The following is a 27,052-nucleotide window of genomic DNA, read 5'->3' as shown; positions in this document are numbered from 1 at the left end:
AGAGGTGGGAAACTCAGCGACTGGACCGGTGTTAACTTTTTGGTTTCCCCAGAAGTTCACCTTTGGACCCAGCTTTGCTTCCGTGAGTCCCTCCAGCTTCCCTAAAGCTGGGCTAGGTGGGGGTCCAGGCGAGGCGGGCGTCAAAGTTGGTTTCTTCTCTTTTTGTTCTTTCATCAGCACTTCCAGAAGAAAAGACGAGACTCCGAGGCCTTTTACGAGCCTCATTTCGTCTCACAGTCCATACAGCGGCAATCTGCAGATTCTCCTCAGAGCCTCCTCCTCCTCACAACGCCCGTCCTCAGGCCCTGGAGCTTCTGGACAAAGCCCGGCCTCCCGGCCATCATCGCCTCCGCCTCGGGGACCTCCTCCAGAAAAGACGTCGTAGAACCACCTAGATTCTACCTACTTGGTTGGCCAATAGTTCTGTAGTGGAAAGCAAACCAGCAACAATAACAATAATAATAAAACACATTTGTACAGCTCGTGGTGCTCATTTGTATCCCGTGTTAGGACTTCGCAATTGGGCGAAGTAGGCACCTGTCGGTAGAAGTAGCAGCTGGACAGCGAAAAGGAGAGCGGGCCCATAGAAGGGAATGGCAGGTACAGTCGATTAAGCCAGGGAAACTGGTACCTGGCAGGTAGGAAATCGGCGCCAGAGGGCTTGTCAATAGCGCCGCGGATGGAAAAGGTTTTATTTTCCTCTCAAGAGGCTCCCCCCATTCCGTGCATCCCTGTGCAGCCTCGGAGGGCTCAATTCCTTTGCTGCTCTGTTCCGTACCCCCCCCCCCCCCCTTGGGAAGGTGGCTCTGTCCTCCCCGCACGCGACGCGCTGGCGGTTGGCCGGCTGCGGGAAGCTTCTGATTGGCCGAGTCGCAGAAGCACCGGGTGAAAAGAGCTTCACTGGCGGCGCGCCCCCACTCGGGGCGTAGCCAACGCCGTACGGGAAAATGGCGGCCCGCATGTACCTTGAGAGGCCCCGAATGGGGGATGGAGGGGCGCAAATCCGCCCCCTGCAGGTCAGGGAGAAAGGCGCCTCAGACTATGTGGGCGGCACTGGAGGTGCTCGAGGAGGCGGGCCTACTGTCACTTCCGGCCACTGGGGAGACTGGGATCCGTACGGCAACATGGCCGCACCCAGGAGCCTGTAGGCGGAAACTCCGCCGCTTCCGGTCCGGAGTAGGGCCTGCGGTGGGAGGGGGAAGGAAGGCGGAGGGAACCATGCGAGGTTCTGAGATCCGCGGCGAGTGTCGCCTCGAGAGACCGTTTCTGAGGTGGGGCCGGGCGGTGCGGGGGGCGAAGGCGGGGCGGGAATGTCGAGGTCGAGGTACTCGGGAGTCCTGGGCGTTGAGTCTGAGGGGCAGGCTGAGGTACCTTCCTTACTATCCCTGAAGGGGTGTGGGGGGGCCGGGGGCTGAACTGGGGGAGGGGGACTTGGCGGGAAGCTCCTCCGGGGGCAGGGCCGGCCTCAGGACTAGAGTGTGAGAGCAAGCAGGAGAGACCAGTGTGGGGCCCACGGTCGCTTACAGGTCACACGGAGAGAATGGGGAGGCTCGGGTTGGTGTGAGAGAGAGGGGACTGGAGCCGAGCTATCTCCGACTGCCGCCCCGGCTGGAGGAGACCCACCGGAGGGCGGGGTAGGGAGGTGGTCTTGGCAGGAGAAAGGGGAGTGGATGTGGGGAGGACCAACCCTCGCCTCGGAGAGGCTGGGAGTTGGGGTGATCCTACAGGACGGGGCGAACCTGTGGGAGAGCGGAAGGGGGACACGGGGAGGTGGTGCCAACGAGGGTGTGGTATCTGTTCCAGGGGGTGTCGAGGAAATCTGGAGTGCAGTGTGAGAGGTGGTCCGGGGTTGAGAAGAATCAACTTGCCACCTATGAGAAATAGTGGGGAAATGCAACCGAAAGACCGGATGTCGACGTGAGGGGTGGAGCTGGGGGTGGGACTTCAGGTTTTCCGAGGGTTTGGGGCTCTCGTAGTAAAGGGACAGAAAAACACGGTACTAATGGTTGCTGAAGACAGGCAGTGAGGACACTGTTGGGCATGGCTGGGTGTTTTTGAAAACCAAGAAGACAAAAATGTGTGAGATGAAGGGATGGGGCTCTGCTGGAGGGGCTCTTTCTGAGGCCCCGTCCCCTTCCAGCAGGAATCACGAAAACCCCACCACTTCCTCCCTCCGGGGGATTTGATCCCCCATGGCCACCGCTAACAGCATCATCGTGCTGGATGATGATGACGAAGATGAAGCAGCTGCTCAGCCAGGGCCCTCCCACCCACCCCCCAACCCAGCCTCACCCAGGGCAGCCCCCATTCCAGCCTCACCCAGGGCAGAAGCCCCTGGCTCCTCCCAGCCCCATGGGGCTGGAGGAGGCAGTAGTTCGGGCGGCAAGAAATGCTACAAGTTGGAGAATGAGAAGCTGTTTAAAGAGGTGAGCTTTAGGGGAGAGGATTCTTGTACTCCAGGGAGGGGGCTGGCCGACTGGCTCTCTTGTCTTGTCTTCCCCACTAACCCCACCTCGCCTTCTTTCTCTCAACCCATCCCTTGTCCCTTTCCCCGTGAACCTTCCAGTTCCTTGAACTGTGTAGGAGGCAGACAGCAGACCACCCTGAGGTGGTCCCGTTCCTCTCTAGCCGGCAGCAGCGGGCCCACTCACTGTTTTTGGCCTCGGCGGAGTTCCACAACATCCTCTCTCGGGTCCTTTCCCGGGCTCAGAGCCGGCCCGCCAAGCTCTATGTCTACATTAACGAGCTCTGCACTGTTCTCAAGGCCAACTCGGCCAAGAAGAAGATGAACCTGGCCCCTGCTGCCACCACCTCTAGTGAGCCCTCCGGGAATGACCCCCCCACAGGCCCCTCCTCGGACCCCATAAATGCTGAGACCACTGCCTCTGAGGCCCCAAGGACCCGTGGTTCCCGGCGGCAGATCCAGCGCTTGGAGCAGCTTCTTGCGCTCTATGTGGCAGAGATCCGGCGGCTGCAGGAAAAGGAGCTGGATCTCTCAGAACTGGACGACCCGGACTCCACTTACCTGCAGGAGGCCAGACTGAAGCGTAAGCTGATCCGCCTCTTTGGGCGGCTGTGTGAGCTCAAAGAATGCTCTTCTCTGACGGGCCGGGTCATAGAGCAGCGCATCCCCTACCGGGGCACCCGCTACCCGGAGGTGAACAGGCGCATCGAGCGGCTCATCAACAAGCCAGGGCCTGATACCTTCCCTGACTATGGAGACGTACTTCGGGCTGTCGAGAAGGCAGCTGCTCGGCACAGCCTTGGCCTCCCCCGACAGCAGCTCCAGCTCATGGCTCAGGATGCCTTCCGAGATGTGGGCATCAGGTTGCAGGAACGTCGCCACCTCGATCTCATCTACAACTTCGGCTGTCACCTCACAGACGACTACAGGCCAGGTAGGCCTTAGCAGGGTCTCCCCAGTCCCTTGGTGTGTTGGCCTATGCTGGAGGAAGCTCTCTGGAGTCCCTCCTTCTAGGATTCTGGGTGAGTGCTCTGACCTATGTCTTCCCATGCAGGTGTCGATCCTGCCCTGTCAGATCCTGTCCTAGCCCGGCGCCTGCGGGAGAACCGGAGCTTGGCTATGAGCCGACTGGATGAGGTCATCTCCAAATATGCAATGATGCAAGACAAGAGTGAGGAGGGCGAGAGACAGAAGAGAAGGGCTCGGCTCCCCCAGGCCACCTCTGCCCACTCTGCAGAACCCCCCAAAGCCTCCTTGGATTCTGGCGAGGTATGGAAGGGCCACACCCTTGAGAGAGACCCTGTCCTTCCCCTGCACTGGCCAGGAGGGAGTCCTTGGGACTGATGGCGGAGTGTGCAGAAGGGATGCAAGAACCAGTCCCTCAAGGGGGCAAGGGATTCCTTAGAGAAACTCCTTTGTCCCCCGAAGGGCCCTAGTGGGATGGCCTCCCAGGAGTGCTCGACCACTTCCAAGGCTGAGACAGATGATGAGGAAGATGAGGAAAGTGATGAGGAGGAGGAGGAGGACGAGGAAGAAGAGGAGGAGGATGAGGAGGAAGACGAGGAGGCCACAGATTCCGAAGAAGAGGAGGAGGATCTGGAACAGATGCAGGAAGGTCAGGGGGACGATGAAGAGGAGGAGGAGGAGGAGGAGGAGGAAGCAGGTATGTCAGGAAGACAGTCTTCTCGTGTGTCAGCTCCCTCGACTGTTGGGCACCAGCCCCATCATCTGAGATCCTTCCCATCCTCTCAGCACTTCTCTTCCCCTAGTTCTTACTCTATCCTCTCCTCTTTTCTTTTCCAGATAAGGATGGAGATAAGAGCCCCATGTCCCCACTACAGATCTCCACTGAGAAGAACATGGAGCCTGGCAAAGGGATCAGCAGGTCTTCAGGGGAGCAGCGAAGCAAAGCACTTGGGGTGTCGCCATCTTCACTGTCAGAAGAGCCCCCGGCCCCCTCCAGCATTGATGCTGAAAGCAGTGGCGAGCGTCTTGAGGAGTTGCCCCTGGAGGAGGAGAGCCCTGCGTCTCAGCTCTTTGAGCTAGAGATTGAAGCCTTGCCCCTGGATACTACCCCGTCCCCTGAGGAGAGGGATGTGTCGTCTTCCAGGAAGCCATCCGAGGAGCCCCTCACCACTGTCCTGGAGAACGGAGCAGCCATGGTCACCTCCACTTCCTTCAATGGCGGTGTCTCTCCACACACCTGGGGGGACTGCATTCCCCCCTGCAAGAAATCTCGGAGGGAGAAGCCAAGAGAAACAGGGCCATTAGGAAACAGGTAACTGCACAAGGAGGAGCAAGAGGGAAGCCAAGGAGGGCCTGCGGGGGGCTTTCTGAGGGCACTGTTGCGGAGCCCAGGCTGCTGGGAGAAGTGGACGCTGCCTCGCAGCCTCAGGCTGCCCTAAGCCTCCACACCATACGTTTCTGTCCTCAGCTGCGTGGCAAGGCCAAGGGCAGTGCGAGAGAAGGAGGGGAAGAGGACGCGGGCCCTGCCCAGCCCCCCTTCCCCCTTGGCCTCCGTGGCTCCGGTTGCTGACTCCTCGACCAGGGTGGACTCTCCCAGCCACGGCCTGGTGACCAGCTCCCTCTCTAGCCCATGTCCAGCCCGGTTGGCCCAGAACCCCCAGGCCCAGCCCTCCAGACCCAGTACCTGTAAGGTGAGAGGGGAAGCTGTCCCCCGACTCGGTTCCTGGCGCGCCCACCGCAGCCCTCCCCTCCGCCCCGGGCCGTGCTGACCGTCTCGCTCCCCGCAGATGAGTGTGGCCACGCAGTGCGACCCCGAGGAGATCATCGTGCTCTCGGACTCCGACTAGCTGCCCCCGCGCTCCCTGCTCCACTGCGCTCGGGACAGAGGATGGAGGCAGGAGGCACTGAGCTGGTCCCCGTTTGGTGGTTTCTTTTAAAAACACAAAGCTTAAGTTTTACACAGAAACATTAATAAACAATAAAGTTCTTTTCTTATGGTACCCATGTCTTCCTTGTCTTGCCCTGGCGGCTGTCTAGTCTCAGGCCTGGGACGGATGGACCCCGCGCCCTCCGCCCGACTCGAGGCGGACTTTACTTTCCCACTCGGGGCGGCCAATCAGGGGGCCGACTCGGAGTGAGTCGGCCAATCCAGGCCTGTGTGGGGCGGGGCTTGGGGGACTGTCAAGCTAGGAGGCCACTGCGAGGAGATCCCACAGTCCCGCTAATGACCACAGCACAGGGGCGGGGCCAGGCGGCGAGGGCCTGGACTCCTTGCCACTGGGAAGAGGCAGGCTTACGGAATTAAAGGGGAAGGAGAGCCTCGGCCGAACCGTGTCCTGAGCCCCCAGCGGCGGAAGAGACCCGGTACCTTTAAGATGGAATGAGGCCGTGGTTCGTTAAAGGAGAAGTGGCCGAGTCGGCCGAGTATTGCCCAGCGGCTCGGGCGGGGTGCCGGCTTGTGCCTTTAAAGCCGGAGAGGCGGGAGGCGAAGCGGAGGCGGAGGGCGGAGGGAGTCGGCGCAAGATGGCGGCGGGAGGGGCCCGGGCTGCGGCTCTGGCCGCCGAGTGAGGGGCGGGGGGCCCGGGGGCGCGCGGCCCGGTAAGCGGGGACGCGCGGGGTTGGGGGGCGCCTTCCGGGTGGGAGAGGAGATCGTTGTAGCGCTTGGGGCGGAGCAGAGGGGGGCGGAGTCCGATGTGGGCGGGGGTACACAGGGGGCGGAGCCAAAAGGCCGTGGGGGCGGGTCTATGGTGGGCGTGGTCGAAAACGGGCGTGGTTAGCGATAACTGGGGGCAAGGGGCGTGGCCGGCAAAAGATCCAGGGGTCTTAGCCTAAAGGGAAATGGAGAGAGCGGTGGTTTTCAATACTGAGAGCTGACCTGCGCCCCTACCAAGGAAAAGGTACAAAACTCCAAAAGGGTAAATTTTGGAAACTCAAGCTCTCAGGCAATTGTGAATTTCTGAAGGGAGGCACCCAGCTCCCCAAGAGCTTCTTGTTTCTCTTAACCTACAAGGAAGGAGCACTGGATTTGCAGTTAGAACACCTGCATTTGTGGGCGCTGCCCCTTACTAGTGTGACCTTGGATAATCTCTTACTCTTTCTGAGCCTCAGTTTCCTCATCCGTCAAGTGGGGTTGACAGGAATACCCACCTTACAGTGTCGTTGTGGGAAGTTACTTGGAGAATAAGTGCGAACAAGCTTTTAAACTGTACAGGGCTGTGTCATTATGAGATGTTATCTTTCTTCTTTCTTTTCCTTTCCAGAGACCCCCCCGGCCGCCCTCCTCCTCCCCTTGTTCCTGTGGCTGGGGGGTACCCCTCCCCTCCACACCATGGAGCCATCTCCTATGTCTCCGGGTGGGGCCGCACTCCCTCTGCCTCTATCACTGGCCCCCCCGCCACTGCCCCTGCCTGCGGCTGCGGTGGTACACGTGTCCTTCCCTGAGGTGACCAGTGCCCTCCTGGAGTCCCTCAATCAACAGCGGCTGCAGGGCCAGCTCTGTGATGTGTCCATCCGAGTGCAGGGACGGGAGTTCAGGGCTCATCGTGCTGTTTTGGCTGCGTCCTCCCCTTATTTCCACGACCAGGTCTTACTCAAGGGCATGACCTCCATCTCACTGCCCAGCGTCATGGACCCCGGAGCCTTCGAGACTGTGTTGGCTTCAGCTTACACTGGCCGGCTCAGCATGGCCGCTGCCGACATTGTCAACTTCCTCACAGTGGGGTCTGTGCTCCAGATGTGGCACATCGTGGACAAGTGCACTGAACTCCTCCGAGAGGGCCGGGCTTCAGCCACCACCACCACCGTCACTACTGCTGCAGCAACATCCGTCACTGTCCCTGGTGCAGGGGTCCCCCCCGGGAGTGGGGGCAGTGTAGCCCCTGCTGCTGTGGGCTCCGTGCGCTCTCATGCCTCCAGCCGGGCCAGTGAGAATCAGTCCCCCAGCAGCAGCAACTACTTCAGCCCCCGGGAGTCCACTGATTTCTCCTCTTCATCCCAAGAGGCTTTTGCGGCTTCTGCAGTGGGCAGCGGGGAGCGTCGAGGTGGTGGCCCTGTGTTCCCAGCCCCGGTGGTTGGCAGTGGAGGGGCTACCTCTGGGAAGCTGCTGCTGGAGGCAGATGAGCTGTGTGATGATGGCGGGGATGGGAGGGGGGCGGTGGTCCCTGGGGCTGGGCTCCGGCGGCCGGTCTATGCACCCCCCAGCATCGTACCACAGAAACACTGGGTGTACGTGAAGCGGGGTGGAACCTGCCCCGCACCAGCACCCCTGGCTCCCCAAGACCCAGACCTGGAGGAAGATGAGGAGGAGGAAGACTTGGTGTTGACCTGTGAGGATGATGAAGATGAAGAGCTGGGGGGTGGCTCCCATGTTCCACCAGGGGGAGAACCTGAGACGACCCTTAGCATTAGTGATGTCCGGACCCTGTCTGAGCCTCCAGACAAGGGAGAGGAGCAGGTCAATTTCTGTGAGTCCTCCAATGACTTTGGCCCCTATGAGAGTGGGGGTCCCGGAGGGGGGCTTGAGGATTCAGGGGGACCAACCCCTTCCTCCTATGCTCCCTCCCACCCTCCTAGGCCCCTGCTTCCGCTGGACATGCAGGGCAACCAGATCCTAGTCTTCCCATCCTCTTCATCCACCTCCTCCTCCTCCTCACAGGCTCCAGGCCAGCCACCAGGGAACCAAACTGAACACGGGGCTGTGACGCTGGGGGGCGCGTCAGCAGGGGCCCTGGGCATGCCGGGTGGCACTGGTGGGACCCCTGGAGGAACAGGCAGTGGGGATGGAAATAAGATCTTTCTGTGCCACTGCGGGAAGGCCTTCTCCCATAAGAGCATGCGCGATCGGCACGTGAACATGCACCTGAACCTGCGGCCCTTTGACTGCCCCGTGTGCAACAAGAAGTTCAAGATGAAGCATCACCTGACGGAGCACATGAAGACTCACACAGGCCTCAAGCCCTACGAGTGCGGCGTCTGCGCCAAGAAGTTCATGTGGCGAGACAGCTTCATGCGCCACCGGGGACACTGTGAGCGCCGGCACCGCCTAGGTGGGGGCGGGGCCGGGGCCGGGGCTGGGGCGGGACCCGGGGGGCCCACCGGGCCAGCCGTGCAACCCAAGAGAGAGTCTCCAGGCCGGGGCAGCGGCGACGAGGCGAGTGGGACCACGCCCCCGCCCAGCCGACGGGTCTGGTCCCCGCCCAGTGTCCATAAGGTGGAAATGGGCTTCGGTGGGGGCGGAGGAGCAAACTGAAGAGGCGGGCTACTGGGGGTAGCCTGCGAAGGAGGGAAGAGGAACGGGAGCCAGGGGCCCTGTGGCTCTTACGTGGTGTCCCCACACACCTACTGTCTTCCTATCTCAATAGACTTGTACATATTCTGGAGTTGGGACCGCGTTGCACCACGGATCACCCCTTTCCACTCTGCAGCCCCTCCTCCCCAAAGTATCCCCAAACCCAGCCCTTCGTCCCCCTCAGATGGGTACACTGAAGCCCCAGCCCCAGAGTAGAATAGGGCGCACTCGGTGGGGAGTGGGGAGGGAGAGGGGGCTAGTGGAGCATCCTGGAGTCGCTGGGTCAAGGGTCAGGTGGTTGTAGTCTGTACCTGAAGTCTGTGTTTGTGTTGTTGTGGGGACCAGGTCTTTGAGCCCCACCCTTGTCCTGGAACATACCCTGTCCCTCAAAGGATGTGCCCCTTATTTCCACCCTAACCTCTCCTCCCCCACCTTGGCGTCCCCCACCTTGATTCTCACTGGGGAGGGGGGAGTGAAGACAAGGAGGGAGTAAGTTGTAGGAGTTTTTATTTTAAATCTTATTTTTTTTAAATGGTGATTAAAATATTTATTGGTCATTTCACTTGGCTTCCCGACACCCCCTATGTGTTTGCTGGGGACTTGGCACAGGTGGGGGATGGTGGAGGGATGGTTCTCAGGGAAGGGGATTCTGGCGGAGAGGAAGGGGGAGCCCAGAGGGCGGGAGGGCTCCGGACTTTGTGGTGTTGGGTGGTCCAGGAGGGCGGGGGGGGGGAGTGGGTGCGACTGAGGTCCCCAGACCAGAACTGGAGAGGAGGTTCCGGTGCAGCCTGCGGGGAAGCACCTGCCTCCCCCGCCTTCACCTAACCCGAGCGGGGATTTCCTCCGTCCCACCTGCGGCCTTTGGAGGAAAGTGAAAGTGAAAGGGGGAAGAGGAGGCTGCGGAGCTGAGAGGATCGCGACGCCATGAAGCCTCTGTCTCTGCTCCTCTCTGTAGTAGCTTTGGGTGAGCTAACCCCGCGACTCTCTGCTCAGAGAAGCGGTGGGAGGTGACCCCGCCACGGCAGGGGTGGGGGGTAGGGGGTGGGGAGAGGTCAGACCACCTGATATTGGGGCCAACACCTCACCCGCACCCTTCCACCCCAGGCTTGGCGTCCACCGTCTCGGCGGGTCCCGCGGTGATCGAGTGCTGGTTCGTGGAGGATGCGGGCCGGGGCCAGCTGTCCAAGAAACCCGCTGCCCTGCTGCTGCGCCAGGGCCCCGGGAGCCCACCTCCTCGGCCGGACCTCGAGCCAGAGCTCTACCTCAAAGTGCACGGTGAGCCTTCCCCGACTCGCTCCCAATTCCGTCGCCTCCACCGAAAGCCTCTCCTCTTTGGGTCTTGTAGTGTCCGCGGGCCTGTTTCCTCCTCCGTAAAATGAAGCTGGAATACCTGTGAATCGCTCACTACCGGGTGGTTTGCCGGTTTGAAATCCCGCCTTCCTGCCCCTTTGCTGGCGGCGACTCTACAGTTACACCTCCCTTCTCTGCTCTCACAGACCCTGCGGGAGCCCTCCTAGCCGCCTTCAGGCAGTACCCCCGGGACGCCCCCGCGCCACGCTGCGAGATGAGCCACTATATCCCGCTCCCCGCCTCGCCCGACTGGGTCAGCGGCTTGACTCCGGAGCAGAGGTGCCCGCGGGCCCTGGACGGGAAGTGGCTAATGGTCAGTATGTCCAGCCCGGTACTCAGCCTTTCCAGCTTCCTTCAGCCGCAGTCTGAGCCTCAGCTGGAGCCTGCTCTCATCACCATGGCAACAGGTAGCTAAGGAGGGGAAGTGGAAATAAATGGGTACATTCTAAGGGTCCAGAAAAGCCGGTTCCCCAGTGGGGTCTCAGTTTCCTTATTTGTAGATCCAGGCAGTTCAGCTAAAATTTAGCTATACCTACTGCTGCCTCTAGGCCCAGCCCAGTTTTTTTAAAGACTTGCGGCTTGGGGCGGGGCTTCGCAGTATTCCGGGGGCGGGGCTTTGGGGGGGTGGGGCGATGGGTCTTGGAGTGTCTCGGGAGAAGGAATTTTTCTCCTTTCCCGCCTAGATCTTGCTAGGTGCCCCCTCCTTTGCGGTTCGCTTAGTTTAGACATCCTTGGCAGATAGCTAAGCACGGGCTCTTGAGCACAAGCTTCTTGACCTCCCCGACAGCTCCTTGTGAGGACGTGTTGACCCTGTGGTCACCAAATAGTGGGCTTGAGTGCATGGAAGAGAGGAGGCGGGAGAGCAGATGGTTCCAGCTGCAAGGACCACTTATTGCATCATGCTACGCAATTTGGGGTCCAGGGGTCAGGGTTGGGCGCAGAGAGGGAGTGGGTGGAAAATGCAAGAGTAGGGAAGATCTGACCTGTCCAGGACTTGGAATTTCTAGGAACTATTCTGTGGACGGTGGGCAGGATATAAACAGAGTCCTTGGCTTCCTTCAGGCTTAAGCAATTTTGTGGAAACAATACAACTTGACCAGCCTGGGTTGGTCAAGCCCAGCTGAACCCTACACCCTCCATTTGCCAGGAGTCCCTACACCCACAGGGCTCAGTGCCCACCCTGCAACCCTGACCTGCACCTACACCTCCATTCTCAGTCCCCAGACGTGGACAGGGGCAGAGGCGAGCCGCTTATTCTGGCAACAGTATTCCGAGTAGGTAGGAATATTTCTCAGGCTGTTGGCTTCCCAAGGTGGGGGTGAGAGAATGTCCTTTTCTCTCTGAGTCTGCTTTTCCAGCTCTAAAATGTGGTTGGTATTTCCCATCTCCCTTTCCGTTGTTGTGACGATTAAGGGAGACACTTTGTTAATTTATTTACTGATTAAATAAATATTTATTAGCACCAAGAATAAATTAGCGGAGTTCCCGTCGTGGCGCAGTGGTTAACGAATCCGACTAGGAACCATGAGGTTGCGGGTTCGGTCCCTGCCCTTGCTCAGTGGGTTAATGATCTGGCGTTGCCGTGAGCTGTGGTGTAGGTTGCAGACGCGGCTCGGATCCCGCGTTGCTGTGGCTCTGGCGTATGCCGGTGGCTACAGCTCCGATTCAACCCCTAGCCTGGGAACCTCCATATGCCGCGGGAGCGGCCCAAGAAATAGCAACAACAACAACAACAACAACAACAAAAAAGACAAAAGACAAAAAAAAAAAAAAAAAAAAAAAAAAGAATAAATTAGGAACTGGTAGTTCTCAGTCCAGGCTGCAAATAAGAATCCTTTTGGAGGTTTCTAAAATAAACTGAAACCTGAGTCCTACTCCAGACAAATGAAATCAGAATCTCTGGGGCAACCCTGGGTACTTCGAAGGGTCAAAAAGTGATCAGATGTAGAAGCTACTCTCAGGAAGGTTCTCAAAAGATTTGTCACGCATAATGTAGAATAGAAATTGACAGAATTCCCTGGTGGCTCAGAGGGTTACAGATCCTGCATTGTCACTGCTGTATCTTGGGTTGCTTTTGTGGATCAGGTTTGATCCCTGGCCTGGGAACTTCTACAGGCTGTGGGTGTGACCTCCACCCCACCAAAAAAAGACCGTTGTTAGCTTAAGAGTTGAACTGTAAAATCTTTAGGTTTTGTTTATTAATCCTAAGGATTGATTTTAACCATTCCAAATATGTTTTTGGATTTTAATTAAGTGAAATTGCTTACTTTTATTACTCTATTAAACAAAAACAATCCCACAAGGTTCAGAGACCTTGAATCTTGTAAGCCTCAGAAGCTAGGATTAAAAATTACATAAAAATAATCCCAAGAGATGGAGTTCCCATCGTGGTTCAGTGGTTAACGAACCTGACTAGCAACAATGACGACTCGGGTCATTGGGGATTGGGGATCTGGCGTTGCCATGAGCTGTGGTGTAGGTTGCAGATGTGGCTCGGATTGCAAGTTGTTGTGGCTGTGTTGTAGGCTGACAGCTACGGCTCCAATTCGACCCGTAGCCTGGGAACCTCCCTATGCTGCAGGTGCAACCCTGAAAAGACAAAAGACAAAATAATAATAATAATAATAATAATAATAATAGTAATAATACCAAGAGGAGTTCTCATTATGGCACAGTGGAAATGAATCCAACTAGTAACCATGAAGATGTGGGTTCAATCCCTGGCCTCACTCAGTGGATTGGGGATCTGGCATTGCCTTGAGCTGTGGTGTAGTTCGCAGATGCAGCTCAGATGCCATGTTGTTGTGGCCGTGATGTAGGCCAGTAGCAGTGGCTCCGATGTGACCCCTAGCCTGGGAACTTCCATATGCTGCTGCCCTAAAAAGCAAAAAAAAAAGTTTTGTGTGTGTTTGTGTGTGTGCCGATTCTCCAAAAGCCTGTTGTTTTACTTGATTTTTACAAAGGTAGGCAAGGGTCAGGTCACTGGACTAATGGAGAAATGGAGATTAAGTCATTTTCCCAAGATGCCCAGGAAGTCCGTGATGATGACAGTAGTGAAAATCATGCCAGCTAAGTGCTTTCTATCTGTCAGGTTCTGTTCTAAGCACTTTATGGGCTTCATCTTATTTATTCCTTGCAACAACCATAAGAACTCGGTACTGATCTTATCCCCATGTCACTGATGAAAAAAGTGAGACACAGAGCAGAGAGGTGACTTGCCCAGGGAACACAACTTGTAAGAAGCAGGAAACCCAGCCGTCTAGCTCCAGCCCGTGCTATTGGTTGCTGGCTTCCTAGGTAGCTGGGGTTTTTAAACGGGCAAGTGGGGAGTTCCCGTCGTGGCTCAGTGGTTAATGAATCTAACTAGGAACCATGAGGTTGCGGGTTCGATCCCTGGCCTTGCTCAGTGGGCTGAGGATCCGGTGTTGCTGCAAGCTGTGGTGTAGGTCACAGACGTGGCTCAGATCTGGCATAGGCCGGCAGCTACAGCTCCGATTCAACCCCTAGCCCAGGAACCTCCATATGCTGCGGGAGAGGCCCTAGAAATGGCAAAAAAAAACCCACACACACAAAAAAATGAAAACAAAAACAAAAAAACCAGGCAAGTGCCCCCATCAGACTTGTTCTTTTGGTCTGGCCCACAGTATGTGGAAGTTTCTGGGCCAGGGATTGGAACCCAAGCCATAGCAGTGACAACCACTGGATCCTTGCCAGCTAGGCCACAAGGGAACTCCCCGGATCAGACTTGTAGCCATGTTATAGTGTGGAGGATGAAGGAGAGAGAGAGATACGAAGGACAGGGAGAGGCTGTTGTTAAGTGTCCAAACGTATATTGCTGAGAACTTGAGCTGGAAACAGATGTCACATCTATTTAAGAGACAAAGTAGGGGTCTGGCCGTCTGTCTCCCGTGTTAGACTGCATGCAATTTGAGGGCCAGGGGCTGCCCTTAGCACTCTCGTCTACCTAACATCCTAAGGGCTCAATAAATATTAGTTGAATGACTGACGTAGAAGAAAGCACTTAGGGACTCCAGGTGCTTGCCTTTCATGCCTGGGGGCTGGTGGTGATGGGTCTTGGGGCAGGGAAGATGGAGCAGGGTGGGGGGATGTTGCAGAGGTGCTATTGAGCTGGGGCACTTGTTTGTCTGACATGCAACTGGGTGCACCACAGCAGACACTTTGGCACACTTCCTGTGTTCCAGGCAGTGATCTGAGCTCCTTCCATATCCTGGTGTCTTTGTTACCCAGAATCAGGAATTGACTACATCTGGGCAGCTGAATACAGCTGGGCAGATTTAAGCTTCACTCCAGCCCCTGGGCTAGGCGCTATCATCATTGTGCCCATTGAGGAGATTAGGAAATTGAGCCACGGGAGAGTAAAGTAACTGGTCCAAGGCCATAAAAATAGACACGAAGTTGGGATTAACCAAGGCAGCCAGGCGCCAGGCACTTAACAGGCATATACGGCCTCGGTAGAGCACAGAGGCCTGTGTTCAGGTGTAGGCTCGAGCCAGAACCTTCCAGGGTTGTAAACACTGTGTATAGCAATAGAGGATTGACCGTCATGAGGCACCGCTGTCTTCACTAGCAAACCCTTGGGGGGTGGGGCGTGAAGACTGGCTTGGGTCACAAGAACACTCAGATCCTGCTGTCCCCAGGGCTCAGGTGGGCTGTGTGCTCCGAGCAGCCTTCACCTTGCTCCTACTCACCTCCAGACTGCTCTGCTCACTCTCAGTGCCACTGGATCCCACCCAGTCCCAGGGCCAAGGGGGTTTGCGGGGAGGCTGGGAGATGGCCAGGATCAGATAGGAGGTCTGCTCTGAGGGGAGGGGTAGGTCAACAGCATCAAGTCCCCATAACTCCATTCCTCTCTTTTTCTTTCTCTCCTGCATCTTCCCCAGCTGTGCTCACTGTCATCACCCACACACCCGCCCCTCGCATCCGACTGGGACAAGATGCCCTACTGGACTTGAGCTTTGCCTATGTGCCCCCCACCTCCAAGGCTGCTATATCTCTAGCCCCAGGTCCCCCTCCCTTTGGGCTGGAGTGGCGACGCCAGCACCTGGGCAAGGGGCACCTCCTCTTGGCTGCAACTCCAGGGCTGAGTGGGCAGGTGCCAGCTGCCCGAGAGGGGGCAGTAGCCTTTGCTGCTTGGGATGATGATGAGCCCTGGGGGCCATGGACCGGAAATGGCAGCTTCTGGCTGCCTGCAGTGCAGCCCTTCCAGGAGGGCACCTATCTGGCCACTGTACACCTGCCATACCTGCAAGGGCAGGTTGCCATGGATCTTGCTGTACAGAGTGAGTGAGGGGATGTGGTCTCCATGGGTAGAGGTGGGCACTGGGATGATGGGGGCACCATGATGGAGAAGGGTGGTGGGGGAGAGAGCCTGGGGGGCCCTGGGAGTCAGAAGGTCCTTGGGAATGGGGGCTTTGGCATGGAGATTTCTGTGCAATGGCAGTGGGCTCCCCATCCCGGGAGAAAAACCTGAACCCCCAGAGTTTGGGGGAGCATGAGGGCATGCTTTGGTCTCTGCGGGAGGAGAGTGCAGATGGATCCCCCATGCTCTTTTCCTCCTCTCTCCCCAGAGTCCCCCAAAGTGTCCCTGACACCAGCGCCCCTTGTGTGGGCTGCCCCCGGAGAGGCTCCTCCAGAGTTGCTCTGCCTGGTGTCTCACTTCTACCCCTCCGAGGGCCTGGAGGTGGAGTGGGAGCTCCGGGGTGGCCCACAGGGTCGCTTTCAGAAGGCCGAGGGGCAGAGTTGGCACTCTGCCCTGAGCCACCATGCAGATGGCTCTGTCAGCCTGTCCGCACACCTGCAGCTGCCCCCAGTCACCACCGAACAGCATGGGGCCCGCTATGCCTGCAGAGTCCACCACCCGAGCCTGCCTGCCTTGGGGCGCAGGTCTGAGATCACCCTGCAGGTGGCAGGTATGTGGCAGGAGGATGGAGAAACCGGGTGGGGCTGGGGGCGGGAGGTGTGCCCAGGAATTTAAGGCTCACTCTGCTCCCCATTGCCTGCCAGGTCTCTCGGGGCCCTCTCTCGAGGACGGCGTGGGCCTCTTCCTGTCTGCCTTTCTCCTCCTTGGGCTCATCAAGGCACTGGGCTGGGCTGGTAAGTGTAAGCCCCATCCTGGTCAAGACCTTGGTGGGCAGCTACTCTCTGCCTGCTTCCCCGAAGAAGGTTGATGCCCAGCCCATCCTTTCTCCATCTTCCTCCACAGCTGCCCATCTGGCCGCTTCCAGGGACTCAACGCAAAAGGTAACAGTCCTCCTCCCTCATCTCTCTCTTCTCGTTGTATCCCCTCCCCCAACTCCTCACTCAAGAGCAAGGCCGCAGGCCTGGTGGGCAAGCCAGGGACTTGGAATTCACACAGACCTGTCAAATCCTGCCACCAAGAACATACTTCACCTGTTGCCTTGGGTGTAGGGATAAAATGACCTAGGCAGCGCTGTCCAATAGAAATATAAAACCATATAAAATACCATAACCTAGTGACTGCCTTAAAATGACAAAAATGTTATCTAATATATCCAAAGTTATCATCATAACACGTAATCTATACAAAAAGTTATAGGAGTTCCCTTTGTGGCTCAGCAGTTAACAAACCCAACTGGGATCCATAAGGATGTGGGTTCGATCCCTGGCCTTGCTGAGTGGGTTAAAGATCCGGTGTTGCTGTGAGCTGTGGTGTAGGTCGAAGACTCAGCTCGGATCCCTGAGTTGCTGTGGCCGTGACGTAGGCCAGCAGCTGTAGCTCCGCTTTGACCCCTAGCCCTGGAACTTCCGTATGCCGGAGGTGCGGCCCTAAAACAAAAAATAAATAAAAAGTTACAGTATTTTTTCCTTCGTAAGTCTTCAAAAACAGGGGGGGGTTATTTTATTTTTTTCATTTTTGGCCACCCTGCAGCAAACAGAGTTCCCTGGGCCTGGGATAAGATCCAAGCCACAGTTGAAATCTGTGCTGCAGATGTGGCAATGCTGGATCCTTAACCCACTGCTGGGCAGGGGCTTGAACCTGCACCCTGGCGCTGCAGAGATGCTGCTGATCCTGTTGAACAGGGGTTTATTTTACACTGCCAGCACACCTCAATTCAGAGTAGCCGCATCTCAAACGTTCCACAGACACGGTGGGTGGAGGCTACTGCACTGGACAGCAGAGTGTAGGGGACGGGGGAGCTGTTAGAATGATTAAAAGAGGTGGGGCATCTCCTCAGAGGTATAAGAGCAATAGCACTTGGCACAGCATCTGCCAGGCAGAAAACACGTGGAAAATGCTAGCCTCTTTCTCCTGCCACCCTCTGTGGCCATGATGTTCCTTTGCCTCTGGAATGACCACAACCATTTCACCTTGCTTTCTGAGACCCCAAATTCCTTACCTCCTTTTTACTTCTCTTCCAGAAAACTGAGTGAGGTCACTGGCCACCATGCAGGGGAAGCTGGCTTCGTCTCTCATCTGAGCTACTGTAGTAACTTCCCCTAATTGCACCCACCCTCTGTTACTGCTCCTTCCAACCTCTCTCCACTGAGCAGCCAGAATGCTTTCTTTTATTATTATTATTTTTTAAAATTTAATTTAATTTTTGCTTTTTAGGGCCACACCTGTGGCATATGGAGGTTCCCAGGCTAGGAGTCAAATTGGAGCTACAGCTGCCAGCCACAGCCACAGCCACACAGGATCTGAGCAGTGTCTTCGACCTACAGCACAGCTCATGAAAATGCCGGACCCTTAACCCACCCAGCAATCTCATGGTTCCTAGTGGGATTCCTTTCTGCTAAGCCACAACGGGAACTCCCAGAATGCTTTCTTAAAAGACACCCTCTTAGAGCTCTAGGGCAGAGGTTCTCAAAAGTTTTGGTCTCAGAACCTCTTAAAATTGATCAAAGACTCTATAGAGCTTTTGCTTAAAAACTAAGTATTTATTGTGCTAGAATTTAAAACGGAGAACAACTGAATACACAAGCACACAGTTCATTAACTGTGAGGGTGTCGGTATCACGTAGCTTTAGGAAAACTCTGCTGTATGTTTTTCAGAGAATGAGAGTGAAAAGGCAAATAACAGTTTAGTGTTGTTAGGAAAATAGTCTAACCTTTGCATACCCTCTGAAGTAGTCTCAGGGACCTCTGGGACAGGAACCAGTGCTCTAGAGGCCACATCCATTTTTGCCCTGCTCTCTGCACCCCTGCGCTCCAGCCACTGCTTACCTCTTCAAGCGCCCTCCGCCCCTTTCCCCCTGTCTCCAGCCCTCCTCTCACTGCTCCTCGCACCGAAGGCGAATCCTTTCCAACAACAGCCTCCCACCCTCCTTGGACTCCCGAGTTCCGGCCCTGCTGCTTGGTTCACCCTCGCCCTCCCTGGTCAGCCGCATCATCGCATGTTCTCCGACCGTGCCCCTCTTGTGCGGTTGCCCAAGGTTGCATTGAAGTGATTGTGCGAGTCGTTGTAAACTGCCCGTCTGTCTCCCCGCCCGGACTGTCGAGGTCGAACCTGTCCACTGCTGCGTCCCCTGCGCGGGCACAGGGCCTGGCGCCCGCTGGAGGCGCTCCACCTAAGAAGTTAGTCGTTTTGCGTCTTAAGTATTCAAAGCCGGGTACTGGATCCAATAACTACTGGAGGAAGGAAGCGGCTCTTCGGCTTAGGGGTCTTCGAGGGCAGGACTGCTGGCCAGACCGACGCGGGGAGCGGGCCTGGCGTGTGGGAATAAAGTTGTCCCGGTGCTTCCAATGGGGTGTCTCAGTTCTGCTCGGGGCTCCCCTTTCCAAGCACACGGACACTTCTAGTCACGTGACCCAGATCACTCAAACGCCTCGGCGACATCCAACCCCCCTTCGGGAGAACGTGGGGTCAGGCGCGCCTGGCCGCGGACAGGAAGCCCTGCAGCGGCGGGCCCCGGCCGCGACCATCGGAGCGCGGGTACGCGGCCTCGGCACCGGAAGCCCCGGAGCGCAGTCTGGAACCGGAAGTGGTGGCTTCCTGCTCCGCCCCCTTCCGAGCGGGCCGGCACAGCCGGCTCCTCGGAAAAGCCGGGGTGGATTTCCGCCCACTGCACCCGCTACGCGCGGGGGCAGGGGCGGGAGTGTAGTCCCGCGGCCTGTAGTAACTGGGTCCATTCGCCCCTAAAACGTTCCTGGTGGGAGTCTTAGCCTCAAAGTGGTGCTGAGGGGAAGAAATGTCAACTTCTGCTCCTGCCCTTCTCCGGGGGCTGGAGACTGGACTCTTTATCCCAATTCAGTGCGGGGCGCGACTTGGGTTACAGGATCCCCGAGTCGGGGTTGGGGGCGAGGACAGCGAAGGTGGGGACCCGGGCTTCTGGGTCTCGGCCCCTGGATGTCCAGCGCTCCGCTAGTCCACGGCCCTGGCTCCTGTCCTCACTTCCTTCCCTTTTTGGCTCCTGCTCTCGGAGCGGGCGGACGTGGGGGGGAGCGGAAAGGGCGGGAGGGCTCGGGAGTCTGGCGAGGGGGGGTGCCGGGGGTGCGGAAAAGCCGGGGAGGGGACTCCGTCCGGGGACTTGATCGGGGGCCGGAGACCGACGGGGACGAGCGGCCCGGGACCCGCGCGGTCCCCACCCCTACTGAGAAGGTCAGAGCCAGAGCACCCTGTGACCCTGCCCGTTCCCGTACTCGTGACCCCTTTCATCCCCCAAACGCAGCCCCCCCATATTCCACCCCTGTGTTGCCCCCTGCCCAGCCTTCCTGCAGAACTCCCATCCGGTTACCTAGAACTCCCCAAGTACCTCCCTTCCCGGCTCCTCCGCGCCCACCTGACTCTCCACCCGCCTCCCCTCCCGTCTCTCCCCAGGCGCCCCCATGGCCCGACCCCGCTGATTGCTTCACTCGGCCATGCTCCCGCGGCCCCTGCGGCTGCTTTGGGACACGAGCCCCCCGGGGGAGTCGTGCTGAGCAGCTTCCGGAGCCGAGACCCCGAAGAGGGTGGGGGCCCAGGTGGCCGGGGCGTGGGCGGGGGCAGGAGGAGGAGGAGGAGGAGGAAGAAGACGAGGTGAGACGCGAGAGGTGGGAGGTAGAGGGTGTGTATTTCGGAGACTCTCCGCCTTTCTCTCCGCGACTCTGCCCATTGCTCGCTTCCCCCCGCTTCATTTCCGTCCGCGCCTCTGGTCGGTGTCTGTCCCTCTCCCCGCGGCGGGGTCCCGGCGCTTCTGTGGCTTCGCGTGGCGGTGTGACTCAGGACCTGCCCGCAGGGACCTGCCCTGCTCCTGCGGGAGCGTCTGGCCGGCTGTCCTGCGGGTCTCTGGCCCTCTCCGCCTACGCCCGAGTGTGCTGGTCTCTCTGGGCGCTTTGTCTAGGTCCCTGTCTCCCTCCCGGTTTTTGTTTGGCGGGGAGGGGTTTGTTTCCACAGTAACCCGCTCCTCTGGCTCTGGGATTGGGGAGGGAACCCTTCGATTTCGTGACCCCTCCCCGCCTCCCTCGCGGCGGAGGCGGGAAGTCAAGGTTCTCGGACCTTGGAGGGGCCATCCCAGGCGGAGTGGAGGGTGGTCACCTGCTTTTCCCGGGGACTAATGGCGCTGGCCCGGAGTAGGACTGGGGCCTCGGGAGGGGCCAGAAGTTGGATTTGGGGCCCCGAGGCTTTGGACTCCTGGGTCCAGAGTCTGGGTGAGGGCTGGGTGACTAGCAGGGCTGGTTTTTCGGGATCGGTTGGGGGAGGGGCTGGGGTCACATGACTCTCTGAGTCTACCCCCCCCATCCCCACTTCCCCTTCTCCTTCCTGTCCCGGGATCGGAGCCGCCACCTTGACGGGGGGTCTCCAGGGCTGAGGGGCCCGGGGAAAGGGGGCTAAAGGGCAGGATTCAGTCTGTGGGCTTGGCCAGTTCCGCGGGGGAGGGCGGAGCATGCGGCTGTGCCGTGACTGAGGTTGCAGCTTCTCAAGGTCTCTGCCTCGGGCTTTCTGCCTCTATCCCTTCCCCTCTACCCCCGCTTCGCACCTTGGCTTTTGCTGTTGTGGGGTTCAGCTCTGGGGGGAAGGGGCTACAGCGGTCTCCAGGACCAGGGTTCCTGCATTCCATTCAGCCCCTCACTGCAACCCCCTAGACTCCACCGGGCTCTAAGGCGGCTTGGGGGGGGCTGTCTGGGCCCCAGCAGGGGAGACCTGGGGTCACCAGCCCCCCCCACCCCACGTACTCGCTGGTACTGTCCCCCTCCGCAACAGGTGAGGGGTGCCGAGGGAGGAGCAGGGCCCGGGGTGAAGGCTGGGCAGTGGGGCCTGGCGTAGAGCTGTCTGACCTCCTCTTCCTTGCCCCCCAGGCCCCCGTGTCTGCCTGGAATGAGGAGGAGGATGGTGCCACCTTTACTGTCACAAGTCGCCAGTATCAGCCTCCTGATCCTTTGGTGAGATCAGAACTTTGACTTCTCACCTCTGACCCACCCCCTCTCAGTTCCCCTCCCTTTGGCCCCAGGGTAGGTAGGAGGTTTGGAGATGGGACTCTGCTGTGTGACTTAGGTCAAGTCTTGTCCTCTCTGAATGGTAACACATTGAGCCTGGATGTCTCCTATGGCTGGGATTTCCCCCGGAGGTCTAGGGCAGAGGGGAAAAAAGGGTCAGTGACTGGCCCTCTGTCTCCCCAGGCCCCAAGGCCTCCCCCGCGTTTCTCTCGGAGGCTCCGAGCCGGAACTTTGGAGGCCCTTGTCAGACACCTGCTGGATGCCGGGACATCGGGGGCTGACGTGACCTTCACGGCCGCCTTCCTGGCCACTCACAGGGCCTTCACCTCCACACCTGCTGTGCTAGGACTGGTGGCAGACAGGTCAGGGTCATAAGGGACCAAGGGTTGTGGAAGTGTCTGGACTTAATCTTAAACCAGAACCTTCCACCAGAATAGTTAAAGCTCCTGGGGGGGGGGATGAACAGAATCTCTCCCCTTCCCCAGGCTGGAAGCCCTTGAATCTCGTCCTCCTGATGAACTAGAGAGGACAAAAGGGTGAGTGGCCTTGGTTCGGACCTCGCAGTTCCCTCAGCCCAAACTGCAGCCTGACCTTTGACCCTTGGCTGCTTCTCCTTCTCCCAGGGTAGCCATCTCTGTACTGTCAACCTGGCTGGCCTCTCACCCTGAGGATTTTGGCTCTGAGGTCAAGGGTCAGCTTGACCGGCTTGAGAGCTTCTTACTGCAGACAGGGTATGCAGCCGGGGAGGGTGTTGGGGGGGGCGGCGCTGACCTCATCCGCAACCTCCGGTCCCGGGTGGACCCCCAGCCCCCCGACCTTCCTAAGCCCCTGGCCCTCCCCGGCGACCCCCCTGCTGACCCCACGGATGTCCTGGTGTTCCTCGCTGACCACTTGGCCGAGCAGCTGACCCTGCTAGATGCGGTGAGACCCTGACTTCTGACCCCCCCGCCCCCGCCCCCTACTCACCTGTCCCTGACTCCAGTCCATCCCCACTCAGCTCCCAGTCTCATCTGTCCCCCCGGTTTTGACCTCCCCCATCTCCCATCGCCCTGGTTATTGTCCTTCAAATCCTCTGCCCCTCTGGTCCCTTGGCCACCTGAGAGCCTCAAACCCCTGATATTGGGAGGCTGACTTGACCTGACTATAAACTTTAATCTCTGACCTCTGCCCCACAGGAGCTGTTTCTCAATCTGGTCCCCTCTCAGTGCCTGGGGGCCCTGTGGGGTCACAGAGACCGACCAGGACATGCCCACCTCTGCCCATCTGTCCGGGCTACTGTCACGCAGTTTAACAGAGTGGCAGGGGCAGTGGTCAGCTCCGTCCTGGGGGCCACCTCAACCGGGGAGGGGCCTGGAGAGGTGACCGTCCGGCCACTTCGCCCCCCCCAGAGGGCTCGGCTCCTGGAGAAGTGGATCCGTGTGGCAGAGGTGAGTGAGGATCGCCCGGCTGGGGACTGTGGTGTGGAGGGTGGTCCCACAGCCGCGGCCTCCCGCTGTGACCCCACAGGAGTGCCGCCTGCTCCGGAATTTCTCTTCCGTGTATGCTGTCGTGTCGGCCCTGCAGTCCAGCCCCGTCCACAGGCTTCGAGCAGCCTGGGGGGAAGCAGCCAGGTGGGAGGATGGGGCCCTGGCTGGGTGTGGAGGCTGGGCCACGGGGGCTGAGGCAGGCCAGTCTCAAGGCCACCGCCCTCCGCCCCCAGGGACAGCCTCAGAGTCTTCTCCAACCTCTGCCAGATTTTCTCGGAGGAGGATAATTACTCACAGAGTCGGGAGCTCCTCCTGCAGGTGAGGCCTGTCCCTGGCGGCCCAGCCATCCTGCCCCCTGCCCACCTCCACATCCCCTTCTTTTGTCACCAGCAGGAGGGGAAGCTGCAGCCCTCTCTGGAGCCAACTTCCAAGAAGTCCCCGAGATCTGGCTCCCGGGGTGGGGTGAGTGAGTGGCTGGGGGGGCAGTCGGAGGGAGGAGGGCGTGTGGCGGTAGAAGCAGTCTGAGGACCAGAGGGAGGCACAGCAGGGTCAGGGGAATTGAACTTGGTCTCTGAGGCCCTGGGATAGGAAAAGCGTGGAGGCACGGGGAGCCCTCAGGTCCGTGGCAGGGGTGACAGACTGTCATTTGACCTCAGGGTGTGGTCCCATACCTTGGCACCTTCTTGAAGGACCTTGTGATGCTGGATGCAGCCTCCAAGGATGAGCTGGAGGTCAGTGGTTGTGTGTGTGCGTGTGAGTGGGGGGGCTTAGGGTCAGACAGACCTCCTTCTCGAAGGGGCTGCAAGGCTTAAGTTCTCAGCGCCAGGCTTCTGTTACTTGGGTGAGTTTTGCTTAACCTCTCAATGCTTGGGGATCTGTAAATGGGAAGTTAGTACCTACCTTGTTTATGACGAGGGTGAAATGAATTAATGTCTGCTTAGTGCTCAGAACGCGCCTGAGGAGTTCCCTGGTAGTGCAGCAAGTTAAGGACCTGGTGTTGCTGCAGCTGTTGTGTAGGTTTCAGTGTGGCATGTGGCATGGGTTCAGTCCCTGGTGGCCTGGGAGCTTGCACATGCCACGAGTGTGTCCAGAAAAAAAAAAAAAAAAACTGCCTGAGATGTAAACTTAAGAGAGTTCACTACATAAACTGGGATCTTGGGCAACTTCCTTATCTTCTGAGTCCTGATTTTCTCATCTGTAGAGTGGACACCACTGTACCTGTGACATTCAGGTGAAGGGTGAGGTAGTGGCTAGGGTCTGGCAGGGGAGGGGGGAGGAGCAGGGGGCCAAGCGAGTGTGTGCGAGTTGGATGTGGGTCTGCACCGGCCTGGGTGGCACTGTCCTCTGGCGGGGGCGCCGCTCACCATCCCCTTTCTTCCTGCAGAATGGATACATCAATTTTGACAAGCGGAGGAAGGTGAGGGGGTGCTGGGGCCAGATGCTGGATACCCCTGGCCGAGTCCCGGGAAGGGGAGAGGCGGGCAGGGCTGGGGGCCCCTAAATTTGGGCTCCTTCCTAGGAGTTTGCTGTCCTATCTGAGCTGCGGCGGCTCCAGAATGAATGTCGCGGCTATGATCTCCGACCTGACCCTGAAATCCAGCGGTGGCTGCAGGGCCTCCGGCCACTGACAGAGGCCCAGAGGTGACTGGCTGGCTGGGTTGGGGCTCCAGGGCTCAGACTGAGTGTGGGGGTCCGTGTCTCACGTCTCTTTCTCCCCCTCAGCCATCGTGTGTCCTGTGAGGTGGAGCCACTTGGGACTGGTGATCCTCCTGCACCGCGGGTGCTCCGGCCAACGCTGGTCATCTCCCAGTGGACAGAGTGAGGGAGGCAGTGGTCGGAGGGCGGTCTCTTGGGGACCCGCCCTTCTTCCCCTGACCCTCCCAATCTCCTGCCACTCCAGGGTTCTGGGTTCTGTTGGGGGCCCCACCCCCCTTGTCTCCTGGGACCGGCCCAGTGTGGGGGCAGATGAGGCAGCTGGAACCCCCGCCCCACTGCTGACTCGGCTGGCCCAGGTGAGCCCTGTTCCTGGCCCTTGACCTCTACACTGACCCTGACTTTGGGGGTCTTTCCTTGCCCTCCCCACCTTCATGCCAGCCCCCCCCCATGTTGTCTGTCCCCAGCACATGAAGTGGCCGTCTGTCTCGTCCCTGGACTCTGCCCTGGACGGCACCCCTACCCTACAGAGTCCGGTTAACCCCAGCCACCTCTCACCCCCCACTTCCTCCCCGAAGCCTTCTCGAGGTCACCGCCGATCAGCCTCGTGTGGCTCCCCACTCAGTGGGGGAGCAGATGGGGCCTCCAGGGGGGCTGGATGTGGGTCTGGGCCAGGGGCGTCTGATTGCCGGATCATCCGCGTCCAGATGGAGCTGGGGGAAGACGGCAGTGTCTACAAGAGCATCTTGGTGAGGGAGCTGCAGGCTGGGGGTGGGGGCGAGGGTGAGGGATGGTGCCCTGTGGTTTCAAGAACCAAGCGGGAGGAAGGTTTTGGTTTTCACTGACCCTTGGTTTTAGCGGCCATGTTTTATTCAGAAGGTTACTTTGCATTAGCTGCTGCACCTGAGCTTCCAGAGGCTGTTAGGTTTTCAGAGCCAACAGCAATCTCTGCACAGGGAACAGCCCTGAAAGCATGTGGGCTGGCAGGTGCAGCACAGGGGCCACCACAGAGGGCTGTCCTGTTTACTCGAAGGGCTTGGACAGGTAGCCTTTTCTGGTTGGGATCGCTGGCTATGGTTGGGAAGATGGAAAGCAAAGGTCATCATGGCCAATTTACTGCCCTTTTGGTCTGCTGTCCTGCCAGGTAACAAGCCAGGACAAAGCTCCAAGTGTCATCAGTCGTGTCCTTAAGAAAAACAATCGTGATTCTGCAGTGGCTTCAGAGTATGAGCTGGTGCAGCTGCTACCAGGGGAGCGAGGTCAGAGGCTGGGGGCAGGGGAGCGGTGCTGTGGTGGGGTGCTTCCTCACCCCCCCATCCCTTCCCGGGGCTGTGCCTGACACCCCTTTTGGAACCTCCAGAGCTGACCATCCCCGCCTCGGCCAACGTCTTCTACGCCATGGATGGTGCGTCCCACGATTTCCTCCTGCGGCAGCGGCGCAGGCCCTCTACTGCTACGCTGGGCCCCTCTGCCTCGGGGACGCCCCCGAGCGCGGGGGGAGGGGGCTCCTTCCCCAGGATCAAAGCCACGGGGAGGAAGATTGCCCGGGCACTGTTCTGAGGGGAGAGCCTCGGCTCACAGAACTCACTGCGGCCATACCAGACGGGGGCGCTACGTTGGGAGAAAATCCAGCAAGGCGGCCAACTACCCTGGGGCAGTGAAGTGCTGCCAGGTTACCAGGCAGCCAAGACCCAGCCTGTGGGACTGGTCACCTCGGATCCCAAGGTGGACAACCTGTGTGTAGCTCTTCCCGATTTCCAAAAGTGTGGCACACAGCTGGTTCCTGACACCTGGCCACACCCTCGCATGCCCAGGCCCAAGAAGGGCCTAGAAGTGGGAGAAGGGAAAAGCCTAGAGGCTCTGAGCCCCAGGCAAAGGGAATGGCAAGTAGGAGTTCCTTTTCCTGCTCTAGGGATTCCTGTCACTGTGACAACACTAATAAACCAAAACACTACCTGAATTCTATTCCTTGCAGCGTGGGCCACTGATGCTGCGGGGGCGGGGGCAGGGGGGCAGGCTGAGAGTGGATACTGTGGAATAAGAGGGGCTGTGTTTTCCGTCCATGAAGAGCTGAAAGCGAGGAGCTGCTGGAGATGGTCTCCTCAGTATGGTTTCTGCCTCCCTGGCAACCTCTCCATCCCTTTATTTGCTCTTAAACTTTTCTCCTCAGCTGTTACAAAACCTTGTCAAGTTCTAGCCACCTGATTAAAGTGATCCGTGCAAAAACCCCCACACCTGTGAATGTGTAAGAAACAATTTGAGGACAAAGAAACGGAAGAACAACATTGTGGACAACGTATAAACATGGAGGACGTATGATATCAGAGCGTTAGGTGTTGAGATTTTAAATCAGTTTAAGCTACATTCAAGCAAATTCTAAGAAAAAAAGACTAAAACGAATTAGAGGGATGCCAGGGCTATTTTGAAGATGATGGGAAATCAGCAGGGAGGGTCCCCATGTTTCATTCTGG

At 58.3% G+C, this 27,052-nt stretch overlaps 4 protein-coding genes across 9 annotated transcripts; all 4 read left to right on the top strand.

The window, feature by feature from the left end:
* Window positions 1,139-5,430, top strand: DAXX (death domain associated protein). 5 transcript variants are annotated; one of them, XM_021098591.1, is made up of 8 exons: window positions 1,139-1,271; window positions 2,141-2,426; window positions 2,567-3,398; window positions 3,519-3,733; window positions 3,893-4,079; window positions 4,268-4,742; window positions 4,899-5,121; window positions 5,218-5,430. In XM_021098591.1, the coding sequence occupies exons 2-8, from the start codon at window positions 2,193-2,195 to the stop codon at window positions 5,275-5,277; spliced, it is 2,226 nt and encodes a 741-aa protein (XP_020954250.1). In that variant the 5' UTR covers window positions 1,139-1,271; window positions 2,141-2,192; the 3' UTR covers window positions 5,278-5,430. The 5 variants fall into 5 exon arrangements, with proteins under 5 accessions (XP_020954250.1, XP_005665942.1, XP_005665943.1 ...); XM_005665885.3 differs by having other exon boundaries at window positions 3,893-4,127; XM_005665886.3 differs by having other exon boundaries at window positions 1,166-1,271; window positions 2,144-2,426; window positions 3,893-4,127; window positions 5,218-5,427.
* On the top strand, window positions 5,670-9,278 carry ZBTB22 (zinc finger and BTB domain containing 22). Its single transcript, XM_001927786.4, has 2 exons — window positions 5,670-6,028; window positions 6,691-9,278. The coding sequence occupies exon 2, from the start codon at window positions 6,759-6,761 to the stop codon at window positions 8,676-8,678; it is 1,920 nt and encodes a 639-aa protein (XP_001927821.3). The 5' UTR covers window positions 5,670-6,028; window positions 6,691-6,758; the 3' UTR covers window positions 8,679-9,278.
* Window positions 8,831-18,793, top strand: TAPBP (TAP binding protein). Of its 2 annotated transcripts, XM_005665884.3 has the most exons (8): window positions 8,831-9,681; window positions 9,822-9,992; window positions 10,214-10,474; window positions 14,969-15,367; window positions 15,656-15,997; window positions 16,092-16,181; window positions 16,291-16,328; window positions 17,469-18,793. In XM_005665884.3, exons 1-8 carry the CDS (start codon window positions 9,642-9,644, stop codon window positions 17,478-17,480), a joined length of 1,353 nt encoding a protein of 450 aa, XP_005665941.1. In that variant the 5' UTR covers window positions 8,831-9,641; the 3' UTR covers window positions 17,481-18,793. The 2 variants fall into 2 exon arrangements, 1 of the variants encoding a protein (XP_005665941.1); XR_002345647.1 differs by having other exon boundaries at window positions 9,420-9,681; window positions 16,092-16,328.
* Window positions 19,909-26,754, top strand: RGL2 (ral guanine nucleotide dissociation stimulator like 2). The gene is given in 19 exon segments (NM_001184893.1): window positions 19,909-19,950; window positions 19,953-20,030; window positions 20,033-20,065; window positions 21,325-21,408; window positions 21,646-21,824; window positions 21,948-21,998; window positions 22,086-22,383; window positions 22,638-22,889; window positions 22,969-23,072; window positions 23,162-23,246; window positions 23,322-23,390; window positions 23,585-23,659; window positions 24,313-24,345; window positions 24,448-24,569; window positions 24,651-24,746; window positions 24,829-24,940; window positions 25,049-25,330; window positions 25,726-25,840; window positions 25,942-26,754. Coding segments are annotated over 19 exon segments (2,310 nt in total). The 3' UTR covers window positions 26,142-26,754.

Source organism: Sus scrofa, chromosome 7 (assembly GCF_000003025.6).
Source record: "Sus scrofa isolate TJ Tabasco breed Duroc chromosome 7, Sscrofa11.1, whole genome shotgun sequence".
In the NCBI taxonomy this organism is placed as follows: domain Eukaryota; kingdom Metazoa; phylum Chordata; class Mammalia; order Artiodactyla; family Suidae; genus Sus; species Sus scrofa.
Note: the sequence above shows the minus strand (reverse complement) of the source record. Positions and strands in the feature narration are given on the sequence as shown.

What these genes read in the sequence shown, in the direction of transcription:
- TAPBP (XM_005665884.3), top strand. Translation starts at nt 9,642, where the DNA reads ATGAAGCCTCTGTCTCTGCTCCTCTCTGTAGTAGCTTTGG. An exon ending in CCTCTCTGTAGTAGCTTTGG is followed by an intron (nt 9,682 to 9,821) that starts GTGAGCTAACCC and finishes CTTCCACCCCAG; the next exon opens with GCTTGGCGTCCACCGTCTCG. An exon ending in CAAGGCACTGGGCTGGGCTG is followed by an intron (nt 16,182 to 16,290) that starts GTAAGTGTAAGC and finishes CTTCCTCCACAG; the next exon opens with CTGCCCATCTGGCCGCTTCC.
- DAXX (XM_005665885.3), top strand. Translation starts at nt 2,193, where the DNA reads ATGGCCACCGCTAACAGCATCATCGTGCTGGATGATGATGACGAAGAT. An exon ending in ACAGGGCCATTAGGAAACAG is followed by an intron (nt 4,743 to 4,898) that starts GTAACTGCACAA and finishes TTCTGTCCTCAG; the next exon opens with CTGCGTGGCAAGGCCAAGGG. An exon ending in CCAGACCCAGTACCTGTAAG is followed by an intron (nt 5,122 to 5,217) that starts GTGAGAGGGGAA and finishes CGCTCCCCGCAG; the next exon opens with ATGAGTGTGGCCACGCAGTG.
- ZBTB22 (XM_001927786.4), top strand. Translation starts at nt 6,759, where the DNA reads ATGGAGCCATCTCCTATGTCTCCGGGTGGGGCCGCACTCCCTCTGCCT.